This window comes from Callorhinus ursinus, unplaced genomic scaffold (assembly GCF_003265705.2).
Source record: "Callorhinus ursinus isolate GAN/ISIS: 27379988/994484 unplaced genomic scaffold, GSC_fseal_2.0 scaffold44, whole genome shotgun sequence".
NCBI lineage: Eukaryota > Metazoa > Chordata > Mammalia > Carnivora > Otariidae > Callorhinus > Callorhinus ursinus.
The window spans coordinates 3867774-3884088 of NW_027397106.1; the positions used below are offsets into that span (position 1 = coordinate 3867774).

At 48.8% G+C, this 16315-nt stretch overlaps 1 protein-coding gene across 4 annotated transcripts; it reads left to right on the forward strand.

The window, feature by feature from the left end:
- The first annotated feature begins 424 nt into the window (after nucleotides 1–424).
- On the forward strand, nucleotides 425–16002 carry CSRNP2 (cysteine and serine rich nuclear protein 2). Of its 4 annotated transcripts, XM_073881989.1 has the most exons (6): nucleotides 425–1065; nucleotides 1614–1877; nucleotides 3527–6071; nucleotides 7138–7397; nucleotides 10442–10738; nucleotides 12511–16002. In XM_073881989.1, exons 3-6 carry the CDS (start codon nucleotides 5921–5923, stop codon nucleotides 13432–13434), a joined length of 1632 nt encoding a protein of 543 aa, XP_073738090.1. In that variant the 5' UTR covers nucleotides 425–1065; nucleotides 1614–1877; nucleotides 3527–5920; the 3' UTR covers nucleotides 13435–16002. The 4 variants fall into 4 exon arrangements, with proteins under 4 accessions (XP_073738090.1, XP_025738624.1, XP_025738623.1 ...); XM_025882839.2 differs by lacking the exon at nucleotides 1614–1877 and having other exon boundaries at nucleotides 425–1174; nucleotides 5835–6071; XM_025882838.2 differs by lacking the exon at nucleotides 1614–1877 and having other exon boundaries at nucleotides 5835–6071.
- The last annotated feature ends 313 nt before the right edge of the window (nucleotides 16003–16315 follow it).

The window sequence follows — 16315 nt, forward strand, 5'->3', positions numbered from 1 at the left end:
GATCGTTGAAGGAACTGCAAGGAGGTCAATGGGCCAATGTAGTTAAAACGGAGTACAGGAGGTGAAAAGTAGCAGGAAACAAGACGGATGACAGGATGGGGGATGGTGAGGGTAGTACGGAGAGGGGATGTACCTACCTATATGTGGTAGGGTCTTATAGGTCAAAGAAGAGACAGATACTCGTATTCTGAGTGATACCGGAAGCCGAGGCTGGGTGTCCTTGACAAATGCCATATAACTTCTGACTTCTGAGTCTTCGTTTATCCCATCTTAAAAATGAGTTGCAAAGTTGTGAAGATCAGAGATCATGTAAGACTATTTTTGATAGGAAACACATCAACCAGTCAATACGTATCACGGTAACTCAATACATTGTATTTTCTTCTCTATACCTTGGGCAGGCTGCAGCATGTCATGCTGCTTAGGACTAAGCTCCCGTGGGCGAGCATAAGGGGGATTATGTTCTTTAGGCATGGGAGTGTGGTCCTAGAGCAAGGAAAAGGGGAGTTTTAGAGGCTGATTCTTTTAATCATTGAAGATCTGTGGCTGAGGCTGTCCCCCTTCCTGTTCAAAGGGCTGCAGCGGCGCCAAACTCGCTTTCCCAGGTTCCACTGCAGCAGAGACCCCGCCTCCAGAGTCCGTCTGCAGACGACTTTCGGCTCTGCGCCGGTCGCCGCCTCCAATTCCCGGCATGCCGCGGGCGTGATGCTGGCTCGTAGACTCCATTTCCCAGCCTGCCCCGGGGCTCGGTCAGGACGTGCCGGCGCCTATAAGAGTCAGAGCGCTGCGGCCGGAGCCTATTGTTAGCCGGAGCCGGGGCGGTTCTGGGCGTCTGCTACCGGGGGCGCCCGAGTTGCTGGAGCCGCCCGCCCTCCGCCGCCTGCCGGCCGACCTGCCCACCCGCCCTCCCTTCCCAGCCCTGCCGCCCTGGGAACTCCCCGACCGTCGCCGCGGGCCCGGGACTCGCTATCTCGTCTCTCCTTCCCACCCGGGCTAGGGCGGCGGCGGCGGCGGCAGCGGGGGCGGCAGAGATCATCACGGGAGGAGGCAGCTGCGGCGGGGCCGGTAATGGGCCTGGGGGTGCGGGGCGGAGGGTGCCGCCTCGTCCTTTCTCGGGATCGGCCCTCGGGCGGCTGTGGAGGAGTGGTCAACCCAGAGCAGCGCGGATGGAGGGGTCAGAAATGAGGGAGGCTCGGACGGGAGCGGTCGGGGGGCGGGGAGCCAGGGCGCCGCCGGGAAGGGAGAGAGTCGGGAGAGGCGTGGGAGCTAGGGGCACGGAGGACGCGGGCCCGGACTGCGGGGGCAGCTTGGGGGAGACCGATGGGCGGCTTGGAAGCTGGCAGGGTTGCGGATGAGGGTTGAGTTCGGAATGGAGTGGAGATGATGTAGGATGGAGGGAAGTGAGGGAAGGGGAGGGCGGATAGAGGAAAATGTGGGAGGAGTGGTTGGGAATTTGTGAGTAGCAGGCAGGAAGGGATGAGGAAGGCTGGGCAGGGGCTGCAGACGACTGGAATGAGCGGGAAGGTTAGCAGGAATCAGAGACATGGGCCGGGAGCTGGAGGGTTCAGCAGGGGTGTCCATTAAAGGGAACTGATGCCTTCATGTCCTTTCAGCTCAGGTTCCTGATGTCTCCTATTTTTCTGGCGTTGTGGGAGAAAACGAAAGCATCACTTGCCCTGGCTGCTAGCTTTATCATTTTTCACAGGCCCAAACACGCAGCTGCCTGCCATCCATCCCTCTTAGTGCCATGGTCTTGATTTAGCCTTTGAAAGGGGTTAGAGGGGCAGTGTGACACACAAACCGTTCTTCAACATGAAATGTTAGAAGTTCTCCCCAAGAGACACAGTGTCCTCTTGGCCTGCAGTTTTCAGTTAAAGGTAAAGCCATAGTTGATTCAGATTTTCATTTTCTTTTCTGACTTTACATCTTGCTAATCTCCAAAGCCAGGAGGATGTTGGTGTGTGCCAGAGTTACAAATGACTGGATATCCTTGAGAGTTAATGGTTCCTGCAGCATCACGTTCCCGGTCTCCCACAAAGATCTTGTGTCCTCCCTTCCGCGGTAGCTCAGACATGGAAAGCCAAATTCGAACCGTGTGTTAGCGAATATGCGTAAAAAAAACAGAAAACGGAGTGAGGGTTAGAGGGCTTCCTTAAAATACCTAGTTTAAACAGTATGTTTGCACTCAAGCACTTTCTAAGTTCATGATCCTGGTAATCACAAGGACACATGGATACATGAAATTCGTAGTATTTGAGAATCAACTGCAATATCTTGTAAAAGGAGAAACAGGTCAGATCATCTCACTCAGGTTTATCCAGACACTTAGCAGGAAGGCTGCCTTCTTCCTCTAACCCAGCTACAGAAGGTAACCCCGACAGTCTTACCAGAGAGTTTGGTCCCTTGACCTTTAGCAGAAGGCTGGGTTCCAGTGGATTGAAGAGGCTTTCTCCTGTGAGATATACCTTGTCTTATTATTTTATACTCAGTTAAGAGAGAGGCTTTCATTACCCAAACTTTGCAAATACATTTTGAATCCACAGGGTTTTTTTTTTCTGGGCAGTCCCTCTTTTGCTAGTCCCACATAAGCTGTATTTTTTATTTTGTTTTGTTTTTTGGGAGGTTGTAATAGGAATCCTCCAGGCCCGAAAAGACTTAGATCTAGCACTAAGATGCACATACGCTATAGATCTGTATTCGGTGCTAGCCTCGTGTCTTCTGTATACTGTGGGTGCGCCTGATTTCATATACCTTTGGGAAACCTTCTGCTAGAAACACTTGAGAAGAGACCATAAGGCATGTAGCCAGAAAGTGTCAGCTGACCTTTCATTTCGCTGGCATTAAAAAGCTTTTATAGGGGTTTGCATTATTTCCTCCAAAAGCATTTGCTGTTTGAGTTGGTCATTTTGACAGTTAACTGTCAGTTACGGCCTGCATTTCCAGTCTCACCTTCATTATTTCTGTATGGGTTTAAGTGCTTGGAGTATAACTCACAAGTGTTTCTCTTGAACACAGGCATTGATCCTCTGCCAATGAATGGTTGAGGGAGGTGGGAATGACTGATTTCGAATTGTGGTTTGAAGAGAGGTTGATGGGGTGAACTGGAAAGTGGGGGACCTATTCTAGTTGTTTCTGTTGCAAAGAAAGTTCTCTTCAGGCCACTGTGGAAGTGGATGGGAGGTTTGTTGTTGGTGCCCAATGAGTATCTTTTTCTGACAAGTCTAGTTCACACCAGAGTTGGACAAGGAAGGCTGGGTTGAAATTTAAATTTATACTGGTTGTGAGGACAGAATCGATGGATTATATATAGAGAGAGGAATGAATGTCAGAGAAAATGATGCAGACAGATCCTGGGTAGGGCGAGGAGAGCTCAGTCAGTATGCACATTACTTACCTATATAGCCAATGGGTTCAGATGATTCTCTGGCATTGTAAGGAAAATACCTTTCTCCTAGGTTTCACATCTTTTCTTTTCCTCTTTCTTTCTTCCCCCCCCCCTTCTTACCTCCCTCTTATCATTGCCCAGAAGCCACTATTCCAGGAGTGGAAGTGGGGAAGACACAGAGAAAAGGGCGAAGGAGAATGGAGCAGCCAGCAATCCTTGCTGCACCAGAAGAAGTGATACCCCTGAGGGCAGCTGGGTTAAGACAGAATTTTAATAATAAAGATGATTTTGGGCCAAACCCAACCTCATGCAGGGCTTAAAGAGAAATATTGAAAGGGAAGCCACACCACTGGAAGCAAAGGGACACTGGAGGAAAGAGCAGGACTGCACATTTGCCTCCAGTCATGAAGCGCTGTACGCTTCCAACCCGAGGAAAAAGCCACTTTCCCGGTAGCAACACTGGACATCTCAGTTAAAACTGAAGCTGGACTTGGGCCCTTTCTGAGAAAGCAGATTTTCAGCTCAGTTTGAGTTTTCATGTGGTTTCTAAGGCTTTTTTTAAGCGGGTAGGAAAAATTCAATGCGGTGGTCAGCAGTATTCTCTTTTTTTTTATCCCACCCACATAAGTTCTCAATTGTAAAGATTACTGACCTCCATTATCGAATGGAATGAGAAATTTGTTAGTTAAGAGGTATCTTTAAACCCAGCTGAAATCTTACCCCATTAAAAGGTCCTTGGCTCTCTCCATTCTTAATACGTCCTAGGAATGTGACCTCTAATGGTAAGATCAGTAACCTGAAGAACGGAATTGACCCTTTGGGTTCCTTTTTAAATTTAATTACAATTCTTTTCAAGTACTTGATTTTTTTTTCCCCTCCCTGGCCAAATTTATTTCAGGAATATGCTTGTCTGAGACCCACGATGGCTGAGGTTTCTTAGGTACATCTTGTGACTCGAATGCAGACTCTTGATGAGATCTGGATGGATAGATCAGGAAATATCTTCCCTCAAATACTTACTAGGTCTGTTTGACTCTGTAGAACTGACCCAAGAGCAGGCAAATTGCTTCCGAGAGACACAGTCCAGCAAACCAGCTCTGTAGCAGGCATCTCTTGACACCCCAGTATATTCTGGGCAGCTGCTGTGCAGTAATGCAGCCCTGTCTTTCTGGGCAGTGTTGTTATTCCTGCTGCATAATTAGCAACTAGTGAGATCATAGTCTGCGGAGATTCTGGCATTACTGAGGCAAAGCAGGGAGGCTTCATATCATCACATGTGGCTCCGCCTCTGACAGCATTTCTGTCAAGCAGATTTCATCTTCTTGGGAACTTAAGTCCAAAGGTGGAGAAGGAGAAAGATTTGTCCCTGGGAAATGGACTCTCCCAGACTCTTGTGTGTGCGTGACGTGTTGAAAGCACTGCCTGCCATATTGACGACACCAGTCAACTGTCACTTCTTTTGCTATTTGTTTTCCCCTTGCCGGCTTCTTTGCGGAGGGCTAAGATGGTGAATCTAGGTTTTCCTCGCACACGGGTTGATGACAGGTCAGCTCAGCCCTATTTTACGGAGCTCTTTGAGATGGGAAAAGATTCTGGGTTTTGAAGGCAGCGCAGAGTCTAATCTTCAGTCCATTCTTTAGAACCACATTTGATCTTTCTAGGAGCCTGGCGAGAAAGGTCGCCCTTGTGAAGATCTGGATAAATTGTTTCCCTGGCTTCTGATATACTCTGAACCTTAGATCCTAGAGCAGTATTTCCCAAAGTGCGTTCCAAGAATCACTTGCCCCCTTGAGACACTCTGGAAACAAAGGCTTCATAATCGGGTGTGGGGACCCCTGCGCTATGTTTGCTCTTGCTCTCACCCTTCGCCATGCTCATTAGCATGTTTAAAGCCTCCAAGCTGTCCTCTCATAAGCACTTTTCTAAGCTATTTGGACACAGCGGTCCTATTTCCATGTAAAGCTATTAATATCCATGGAACTAGTTGATTTAGTATATACACTTTGGGAAAAGCCAGGCTAAATTTTCACTAGGAAAAATAATTGGATCTAGTGTAGGTTTAGGCACAGCCTAATTCTGCCTGTGGTCCCCAGTCCCTCCTGCGGGCCCCTTGGAGAGCGCTCCTGCGTGAGCACAGGAGAGCTGCCGTTATCCCCGGGCTAATGAAACCCAGAGCCCAGCTGGCTCGGAGCCAGAGGCCTTCACTCTGCTCCGAAAGGTGCCAGTGTTACTCATCTCATTATTCTGCGAGCGACTGAGACTGGAGGGGCTGAAGGGAAGTAAAAGTAGGAGAACGTTGGCCAGAGTAAGTAGAGAAATGACTGAGTCTCGCGAGACCAGACATCAGCGCTAGCTCAGGGACTTTCTTCATTTGGAGAGCTGTGCGTATAGACTCGGGAGGGGTCTGGCTCAGGACAGGAATGCTGATTCCTCCTTTTCCCCTGGGCAGAATCCTAATGTACCTGGCTAACTGGTGGTGAGCAGGGGCTTTGGGGCCAACGTGGTGGGCTCCCCAAGGAAACCCCTTTGAAACCAATGGATGCATTCACGGGCTCGAGTCTCAAGAGGAAGTTTGATGATGTGGATGTGGGCTCATCAGTTTCCAACTCAGATGATGAGATCTCCAGCAGTGACAGTGCTGACAGCTGTGACAGCCTCAATCCTCCTACAGCTGCCAGCTTCACGCGTGAGTGAGCCCCTCCGCCCCCTGCCTCCGCCCACGTCCTCTGAGTGGCAGAGCCCATTGCGGTCCTTGAGACAGCTTCTCTCCGCCTGGGGGCTTTTCCACTCTTGGCCCAACCTCGCTCTTTGGAGGACTTTATCGCTCTAATAGAGCGATAGACTTAGGTCTGACTTATTCTAGCTGATTTTTCCTATGCTGTGGTTTATAGGTCCCCAGAATGGGCTGAATTAAACTGAAGAAGGAGAAGTCCAGGATTCTCCCCTTACCCACCAGAGTCCCACACAGTTGTAGCTCTGGAAGGACGTACATGCAGCCTGGACAACTGGGGCAGCTCCGGATTTCTTAATTCTAATGGCTCCATTAATTTCTTGGAAAGAACTTCTGATTCTGTAGATCAGAAGTTGCCTATGGACCAGATCTGGCCCACTGCCCATTTTTGTAAATAAAGTTTTATCGGCACACCGCCACACACACTGTAATTGCTTTCAGGCTTCGGTGGCAGAGTTGAGTAGTTGCAGCAGAGGCCTCATGGCCAGCAGGGCCTGAAGTATTTACTGTCTGGCCCTTTAAAGAGGCAGTACAGCACCCCGGCTATAGATAACACTGTCCAGTAGAATTTTCTGCTATGATAGAAATGTTCTATATCTGCACTGCCCGGTATGGTAGCCATTAGCCATATGTAGCTATGAGCATTTGAAATGCGATTGGTGTAACTGAGGAGCTGAATTTTACGTTTTATTTTGAATTATTATTTTAAATTGCCACATGTGGCTAGTAGTTGTCGTATTGGACAGTGAAGCCATATAGATTGTTATCAAGATCACCTAGAGAGCCTCTTCCCAGCTGATGTCTCCAATTAGCTCTTGTGGTCATCCGTCTGGGTGGAGTCGGTCTGGAGGCAGTGGTACGGACCAGCCGATGTTCAGGGTCCCTCCCGGCTGTGCGTGGATGATGGGAAGATAGCAGGGTCTCGAGGTACAGAGAGCGCGTTGGACAAGAGTCGAGAAAGAACGAGGGCCCCAGGCTGGCCGTTTCGGGGTTGGTAAAACCGCTCTGTGCTCCTTCTCAGCCACATCCATCCTCAAGCGGCAGAAGCAGTTGCGGAGGAAGAATGTACGCTTTGACCAGGTGACCGTGTACTACTTCGCCCGGCGCCAGGGTTTCACCAGTGTGCCCAGCCAGGGTGGGAGCTCGCTGGGCATGGCCCAGCGCCATAACTCCGTACGCAGCTACACGCTCTGTGAGTTTGCTCAAGAGCAGGAGGTGAACCATCGGGAGATTCTTCGTGAGCACCTGAAGGAGGAGAAACTCCATGCCAAGAAGATGAAGGTGCCTAAGGGGTCTGGGGTCTGGGTACTTAACTCTGTGCCAAGATAAAGTGGGAACCCGTCCTGGGCTCCTGATGATTTATTTGTTCTTTTTGACTGCTGTCCTTGGCATGTAGAGATTCCAGCGAGAAGTGAGAAGCCTCAGGTTTGGAATCACCTCTCAGTCTGAGACACCATTCTTTTTGTCTCTGGTGGGGAGTCTACACAAGAGAGCAAAATGGCTTCCCTAGAATTCCCTACCCTCGCCACCTCAGCAAATTTTTTAAAAGTTTAAGGTGCGAATACCTGAAGACATTCAAGTCCGCCACCCTTGGAACCTGAGGAGGCACACTGTTTCAGTTTCTTGTCACATGACTGTCTATTGTCCCCGTGCACAGAACAGGTTTTCTCCGATAGACCCCTCTGTTTCCGTAACCCCCGTCACCTCTAGGTGGTGGTCTTTTGGGTGTAAACAGCAGCATTACCAAGTAGCTCTTTCGGTTTGGGTGGTACTGGGCCCGCCATCTGATGCCACACCAGCTCTTCCAAGGTTAGGAGGAGAGTGGGGCTGCGAGACGACCCATCTCTACCAGGATGGCTCTTTACGGCTCCCCATTTGCTCTCGGCACTGCTTGGCATGCCACAACCATACTTTCTACCCGGCCGCAGAGAGCCCCCCCCCCCCCCCCCCCCCGCAACCTCCCTGAGTTCCTAGTTCCAGATTTGGAGAACACTGCTTTCGGCCTGGCCAAGTTTCTTGTGGGCCCAAAGCTGCATTATTTCCAGGGGTGTGGGTGAAGTCCTAACGGGCCACACCAAAATGTGCTGTGGCTGGAGAACTGAGGGCAGAGGATGTGGACTAACGGCATCTTACTCCTTTCTCCGTCTGACAGCTATGTCTCCTTCCCGCAGCCTAGCCCCAGAGCCTTCCACCTGTTTTTCTAACTGGAATGACATTGAGGCGTCCCTTTCTTGTGTCTGAGGAATTCCGTCACTGACCTATCACCTTCCTGCTGCTATAGCAACAGCAGGGGAAATAAACACTGTTCTCATCATTTACAGTGAAGGCTTCTCCTCCTTTGCCTAGAAGAAATCTCTTTCCTAGATCTGGTAGAGGGATAAACCTGTCAAAGCACGATTCCATCCTGTTCTGTGGCCTCCCTTGTCAGAGGTCTAGGGACAGCTAGGCAGCCTCAAGGCTGACATAGGACTCCCACTTAGTAGCCGATTTAGTGAACAGCGGCATTAGTAACAACTAATACATCTTTCTGTGTCAAGAGAAAACCCTTACTTTGCCCTCCCCGGGTCCAGTTTTCTCTTTTCTTAGAAATGTTTCCTATCTTTAGTACTCTACAGGGGAGGCTGTTGATCTAAGAAATACATCTTTCGCATCTCCCATGTGCCATCTAATACTTATTTTCCTTTTTAGGCTGCCCCCCCCCAACCCTCCCCAGGAAAGCTCCTGGTGCTCTGTAGCTTTAATGACCTATACTTTTTCTAATACTTTCATTATTTTTTTTTTTAATTTTGGCCTTTTATTCACACGGAATTCATTATGGGTAGTATGACTTGGGAATCTAACTTTACTGATTTATTTTTCAGAAGAATATCCAGTTATCCCAGTATCATTTAATGACCAGAGGACTCTTTTTCTCACTTGATTTGAAATGCCACCTCTATCATGTTATGCGAAACTCTTATATCTGTGTGGGTTTCTTCCTATTGCATCTCTGATCTCTTTCCCTTGAGAGGACAGCAGGAGGGAGGGTGCTTAGGAGGGGGCCATCCCCGGCAAAACAGGCAGGAGCAGTCCCAAGGTCGGCAGAAGGGCCCCTCATCATGAGTCCGCCTGGTACATAAACAACAGACCAGGAAACGCCCAGAAGCACCACCGTATTTGTCCCCTCTCTCTCCCACCTTCCCACAAACAAACAAAACAGGTGTGGAGCTGATTAGCCTGAATCTGTTGCATCATCTCTCTCCCAGGAGTTGTTCCTTTACTAGCACTAATCTGTGGCTGGGTCTGATGAAATAAACCAGCCCCTCCAGGAGCTTAGCTTTCATCCTCCTAGTAGCTTCCAGAGCTCTGGGAATCACGAAGTCTCATTTTCTTTCCTTGAATTCTCCAGTGAGTTTTCAAAACTCATTCAGCCAGATTGTCTTCAGCCTGTCCTTCCACGAAGACTCCTTTTCCTGGTTCTCTGTCCTTCTTAGCCCAGAGAACCCAGATTTCTGCCCATAGATAGTACCTCAGTATTATATATGCCACCCAACTTCACAGACAGCTTTTCTTTGAAATCAAAGAAAAAGAATTAGAAAGGAGAATGAATATATTCTAGGCTATGGGTTGGAAGTGAGGGCTCTCTTTGATAGCCGTTAAAAAATTTGGTCATTTTCTTCTCCTCCCAGTGAAATGAAGCTCTTCTTGTGTATGCAGATAATTCTTCACACTGTGGGGATTCAGGTTCATTGACAAAGACCTGGTAGCCTTGTACTACGCTTTAGTGTACTCTTCTTCCCAGAATGTGGTTTGGGGTCCTTTGGGGTACAGAAGGAAGGGTGTTTTGCAAGTTTATCTGTACATCCAGGGAACGTGCAGCCATTGATAGACCTCCTCCTCCCTGTGTTAGAAGGCAAGTTAGCTGAAGTTACGGGACACAGGTCTGGGGATGGTGGGTATGTCTGTCTTCTAGGAGGGAAGATGAGACACGGGCTTTGAGAAACTTTGATCTGGAAGGTGATAGCCCCTGTGTTGACAGGGAGGTGTTAGAGCTACGTAAGCCTTCCCGCCTTCCTGCTCTAGATTTATTCTCTTCAACTATCCAGTGTGGGAGCGACTAGCCACATGTGGCTACTTATACTTCATTAAAACAAAATAAAATTAAAAAGGTCCCCTTCTGCTCTGCACTAGCCACATGTACAGTGCTCATCAGCACGTGTGCTACGGGCAGCCTGGATCTTGCCCTCATCGCAGAGTTCAGCTGGGCTCTGCTGCTCTAGGTGCCGTGTCAGGAGGTGCATGCTGAGAATACTCGAGGCTAACCTCTCCTTCCTGTCTCCTGGCAGCTGACCAAGAATGGGACAGTGGAGTCGGTGGAGGCCGATGGCCTGACCCTGGATGATGTTTCAGATGAAGATATTGATGTGGAAAACGTGGAGGTGGATGATTACTTCTTCCTGCAGCCCCTGCCCACCAAACGGCGACGAGCCTTGCTGAGGGCTTCGGGGGTCCACCGCATTGATGCTGAAGAGAAGCAAGAACTTCGAGCCATCCGCCTGTCACGGGAAGAGTGTGGTTGTGACTGTCGCCTGTATTGTGACCCAGAAGCATGTGCCTGTAGTCAGGCTGGGATTAAATGCCAGGTCAGTCCAAGTTGGCCTGAGATGGTAGATCTACTCTAGAGGCCGGGGGATGTGATGTGGGTACCAAGGAACACGGGAGACTGCCCATCATCCGTGGGTGCATTCCCCATGACTGGGAACACTCCCTGGTTCCACTGCCCTCCTCCACCAAGGAAAAACACAAAGCATGGCAGGATTCCTAGGCTGGGGAGGTAGGAATTACCTTTCCTGTGTTTCTCACCTTAGAAGTGATAAGAAGCAGCTATCAGCAAATGGGAGAACATGGGTTGATAAGTTTAACATTAGTAGCTGTTCCTTGAATATTGACTGATTTTATGAGCTCAAAGGAAGCAGAGAGATGAGCTGAGGCCTTTAGATTTTACCTTGCACTCACAGGACCTCTACTCCAGTTCTGTAACTCAAAATAATTCTCGGCTTCTTATAATTCAGGATCAGACTTGGCCTGGCAGAGCTTTAAGTCCACTGTCTTGAAAGATGGAAGACATCATCCCCTAACCTACAAGGGACAGTTTAGCAGGCATATCTCCATTGAAAACAGCAGTACCATGCCAAAGGATGAAATTTATTTGGAACTTGTATACCGAGTCTTTGTGGTTGAATGTATCCTAATGAACCTTTTCTTTCTTATTTTTAGGTAGGTAATAGCTGTAGCGGATCTGGCCAAATACTGCTTTTCAGACTGAAGTCCCATAATGAATCAGTCTGTTATACAGTCCTGAGAATAGTCCTAGGAATTGGACTGCTCCTAAGAACTGGAATGGAGAGTTCTAGAAGTTGTTACCATAGGAAGACATTGTGTATTTGTATATACATATTTGCTTATATTTTTTATTTTTGGCATATGTGGGCTTCTTTCCTTTTTGGGGTCCAAAAGGGAGATACGGAGGCAGAATTTCCTTCCTAGATGTTCCTGGTCTGTAAGTTAGTTTTATCATAGTAACTGCTCCAGACCTAAACTGGTCAACCGTCAGGGGAAAATGAAGCAGGTGGTGAAAAGCTGGCCATGATTAATCGCACCCTAGCAAAACTAAGGCACTGTCACTTAGTTTCCCTAGGAAACTAAGATACATTGCTTTGGACCAGCTAGATCTTCTACTTCCTTTCCCTGTCATTGCAGAAGGCAGTAGGCTTGGGCCTCAGCCTTTGTTTTCTCAATAAACTAGGTAAGTTCTGGAAAAGTCTCTGAGGCACAAAAATTTCTTCTACTCTGAGAACTGTCAGCATTCAGAGAGGTATCTCTGGACTTTTTAACTGGAAAGGCCCTTTAACATGATTTTTTGGCTACATTTTATTTGTAAGAGGAAACAAAGCCCTGGAGAGAGAAAGGACCTTCTTTTTTTTTATTTTAAGATTTTATTTGAGAGAAAGAGAACACAAGCAGGGGGAGGGGCAGCAGGGGAGGGAGAGGGACAAGAAGACTCTGCGCCGAGTGCAGAGCCTGCTGCAGGGCTTGATCCCACAACCCTGAGACCATGGCCTGAGCCTAAACCAAGAGTTGGATGCTTAAGTGACTGCACTGCCCAGGGGCCCCTGAGATCGAGGCCCTTCCTGAGGGCACACTGCTACTCAGCGGCTGTGCTGGAACCGAAATGCAGGCGGTCTGATAACTTCCACCTAGCGCTGTTAGGTCGCGCTGTTTGTTCCATTTGTTCCCGGTTCCTCTTTGAAGAAGACCTCAAATCCCCGCCGCCCATGTTTGCCAGCTCGTCTCCTAGCCCCGTCCTGAAATCTGATGCTCTCATCTTCCCTCAACCTTCTTGTCCTCTCCTCAGGTGGATCGCATGTCCTTCCCATGCGGCTGTTCACGGGATGGCTGTGGGAACATGGCTGGGCGCATTGAGTTTAATCCGATCCGGGTCCGGACTCATTACCTCCACACCATCATGAAGCTGGAGCTGGAGAGCAAGCGGCAGGTGAGCCGCCCACCGGCCCCAGACGAGGAGCCCTCCCCGACGGCCAGCTGCAGCCTGACGGGAGCCCAGGGCTCGGAGACACAGGACTTTCAGGAGTTCCTCGCTGAGAACGAGACGGCAGTGATGCACCTGCAGAGCGCGGAGGAACTGGAGCGGCTCAAGGCAGAGGAAGATTCCAGTGGCTCTAGCGCCAGCCTGGACTCCAGCATAGAGAGCCTGGGCGTGTGCATCCTGGAGGAGCCCCTGGCTGTTCCCGAAGAGCTGTGCCCCGGCCTGACCGCCCCCATTCTCATCCAGGCCCAGCTGACCCCCGGCTCCTCGGTCCTGTGTTTTGCCGAGAACTCGGACCACCCCAGCGCCTCAGCAGTGAACAGCCCGTCCTACTTGAACAGCGGGCCCCTGGTCTATTATCAGGTGGAGCAGAGGCCCGTGCTGGGGGTGAAAGGAGAGCCCAGTACCGAAGAAGTCCCACCCTCTTTCCCCAAGGAGAAGGATCTGAATGTCTTCTCTCTCCCTGTTACCTCACTGGTGGCTTGTAGCCCCACAGACCCAGCTGCCCTGTGTAAATCGGAAGTGGGGAAAACGTCCACTCTAGAAGCGCTAGTGCCGGAAGCTTGTAGCCCCGAGGAGCCTGAGAACGAAGACTTCCGCCCCTCGTGGTCCCCCTCGAGCCTCCCCTTCCGCACGGACAACGAAGAGGGCTGTGTGGTGGAGAAAGGCTCACAGCAGAGTGAGGACAGGCCCCCTGAAGATTCTTCCCTAGAACTCCCTCTGGCAGTGTGACGCGGGGACGGAGATTCTGCCTCTTACCCATTCTCTATTTATTCCCTTATTTTATCTAACACCATTTCAAAACAAAACTGTAGAAGCAGCTGCTACCCCCATGTTATTTTATCGGGGTCTTGGGGGGGATGGGTGGGAAAGAATTGTTTGTAAAAGTATTTTCTAAGGGTAAACGGAACCAAGGAGACCAGTCCCAGCCTGATCTGGGGAGAGTCTTGGGGCAGAGGCTGCACAGTGCTGAATACTGAGCTTTCTGGGCCACTGGAACAAAGAATGAGGATCTCACAGGAGAAGCTGGGTAACTCAAGCAGCTATTCTTTATGTAGGGACCAGAACACAGTAATTTGAACAGCATGGCAAAGCCCCTTCTCCTTCCCTGAGCTCCAGGTGGGGCACGAGCTCATTTTCTCATCAGTCACCCTGATATCCCACTTTGGTGTATCGTCATCAGCTGGAGTATCATCTGGTCACATCCAGAGGGGAGTGGATAGAAGGGTCTCTGCTTCTGTAGAAAACCTCCGGGATTTATCAAAATTTAACCTGCCTTCCCTGGCCCCCCTATTTGGTAAATAAGTTAATATTTGACATGTTTAGTGTTCTCTGACCTGTTCCCCACACTGGGGATTCCTGGTCTGTAACTTGAATTATTTCTTTCACGTGTTCTTAGGTACTAGGGTTAGACTTGTCTATTTATCTTTTTTCCCCCCTCCTTCCTTTTCCCTTGAAGAAAAAGCTAGACTGGCTGGGGATGTGGCCTAAAGAGCCAGGGTCTTCTGTCTGTGTCTAACGCTGGCTCTGTCGGGCGGCTTTAGGCTGTGGGAGGCGTACATGGAGCAGTAACTGTCCAAAAGAGGCAGCAGGGACAGGCTGCTGTCTGGAAAGAAGACTTTATTTGCACCACGCTTGCTTTTTCACCCAGGTTTTTCTCCCACTCTGGGAGGTTTGAGCTTTAAAGGAACATAGGATGTGGTAATCTAAAGTCACTGACTAGTTTTTGTTCTTTTTTTCTGTATCCACCCTCGTGGTCCTTGGATATACAGGGTTGGAGAGTTCTTACACTGCTCCTGTCCACACAGGTTTCCCCCCCCCCCCCCCCGCCCCCAAGAACTGCAAATGTTAATTGCATCCCTCCATCTTGATATGTAAAAATTGGAAGCCTAACTAATTCTTAAATGCAGCTCCCAGGTTCCAAAGAATTCAAGTTCCGAATATAACCTTTGAGATCTATAAAGTGGGGCTCAAATTCAGCTCTTACCTCTGTGGGGGGACACGGTTCCTGCTCTTATGTCCAGCTTACGTTCCAGGATGTGCTCCACTGAACACCATGGAATTCTTTTTATTAACAGTTCTCTCTGCCTCCCTTTGGAGGCAGGAGGGAGCAAAACACTCTTATCTAGCACCTTTACATCATGCTTCACTTCTGGTATGGTTTATTAACCAGCAAAGAACAAGAGAAAACCCTCTTTGGTTTTGGTGGGGGAGAGAACTCTTTCCACTTACCTTGCTCACCAAGCCTTTTCTCGGGGGTCGTTAAAGCACCCTTTATGTAAGTCCCGGCAGCAGTTCACCTACCATATCTCTCACCTGAGCCTGTGAGGCCTTGTACTTCAACAGATACATCTTTTAACCCAGTCTGCCTCTCCTGTTCATTCCGGTTTTGCTTGGTTTTACATTTGGAGGGGAGTTCTTAAGTACGGGACCTTGTCCCCCCCCCCCCCAATCCTCTGGCCTCACAAAACAGACAGTCTTAAGTACCTGAGATCTTGACACTCTCCCAAGCTGAACACCACTCTCCCACCTTTGGCCGGCCCCTTGAATACGAGACTGAAGCTTCACTGCAAAGTTGACTCTGGAGAAGAACCTTCCTGAAAGTTTGTGTTGGAAGGGGAGGGTGGGCTCTACACATTCCCTCCTTAGGAAGGCTCCAGCCTCACCTAGGAGGTGGATTCCAGCTGCTCAATAAGAGACACTTTAGCCTTTGGGATCAAACCAAGAATCTGAATCTAATTGTCAAAATGACTGCCAACCCCCAAGATAATTTGGTTTTTCTGAAAAACTAGTTTCTTCACTTGATCTTAGCCAAAAGGCCAAGAAGTGATATCTGAAAAACCAGTTTCTTAATCCAAGTCCATCCCTCCACTAACTCAACAATTCTGACTCCTGCTGATCCCAAGTTTTTTAATGCTGAATATTAACATTGAGCATTAATCGTCTTGTCAAGCAAACAGCCTTTTCTACAACCTAGTCCATCTCGTTTCTGGTGCTACCTGAGCTGGACAGAATTCTGGCTCATGGTTGCTAGAAAAGCTAAGCCTAGGCCTCCTGTGATCAGGAGCAGATGGCTTCGGTCCCGCTCAGTCTAGGCCTAGATAAAAGAAATCTATTATTGCAACTCATTATTTTCCAGTTTCCTTTCTCACATACTGTATACAGGTAGTATTTTCAATGTGAATCCAAAGCTTGTCTGGTTCTCTGAAAGGAAATTTTTTTTTTTTTTTTTTTGCCTTTTAGGTCCTTTACATTGTGATAATGCTGTATTTAAAGAGACTATTTAAATGTAATATTAAAGAAATACTCAAAAGAACGGTGTGTTATTCTTTATCTTGGCAGGCTTGTTACTTGTTAGAGAAAGGGTGTTTCTCTAGCATCATATATAAAACTAGGCCAGTTAGAGATTAATGTTAAGAACATTATGGTGGAAAAACAACATTCTCTTTGGAGCATCAAGAGCTTGACTTGCATCATATGCCCTTATGCACCTCTTCAGCTGAAGCAGGCCTTGATCCTGCCCTGTTGGAGCTTTTCCCTTTCTCTAGGCCCTACTCTGGGGGCTCATTTGTTAATTCCCAATTCTCTATTCCTTGTTACCATCTTAAAGTCC

Coding starts and splice junctions, on each gene's coding strand:
- CSRNP2 (XM_025882839.2), top strand. CDS start 5,921: ATGGATGCATTCACGGGCTCGAGTCTCAAGAGGAAGTTTGATGATGTG. Junction 6,072..7,137: donor TACAGCTGCCAGCTTCACGC/GTGAGTGAGCCC, acceptor GCTCCTTCTCAG/CCACATCCATCCTCAAGCGG. Junction 7,398..10,441: donor TCCATGCCAAGAAGATGAAG/GTGCCTAAGGGG, acceptor GTCTCCTGGCAG/CTGACCAAGAATGGGACAGT.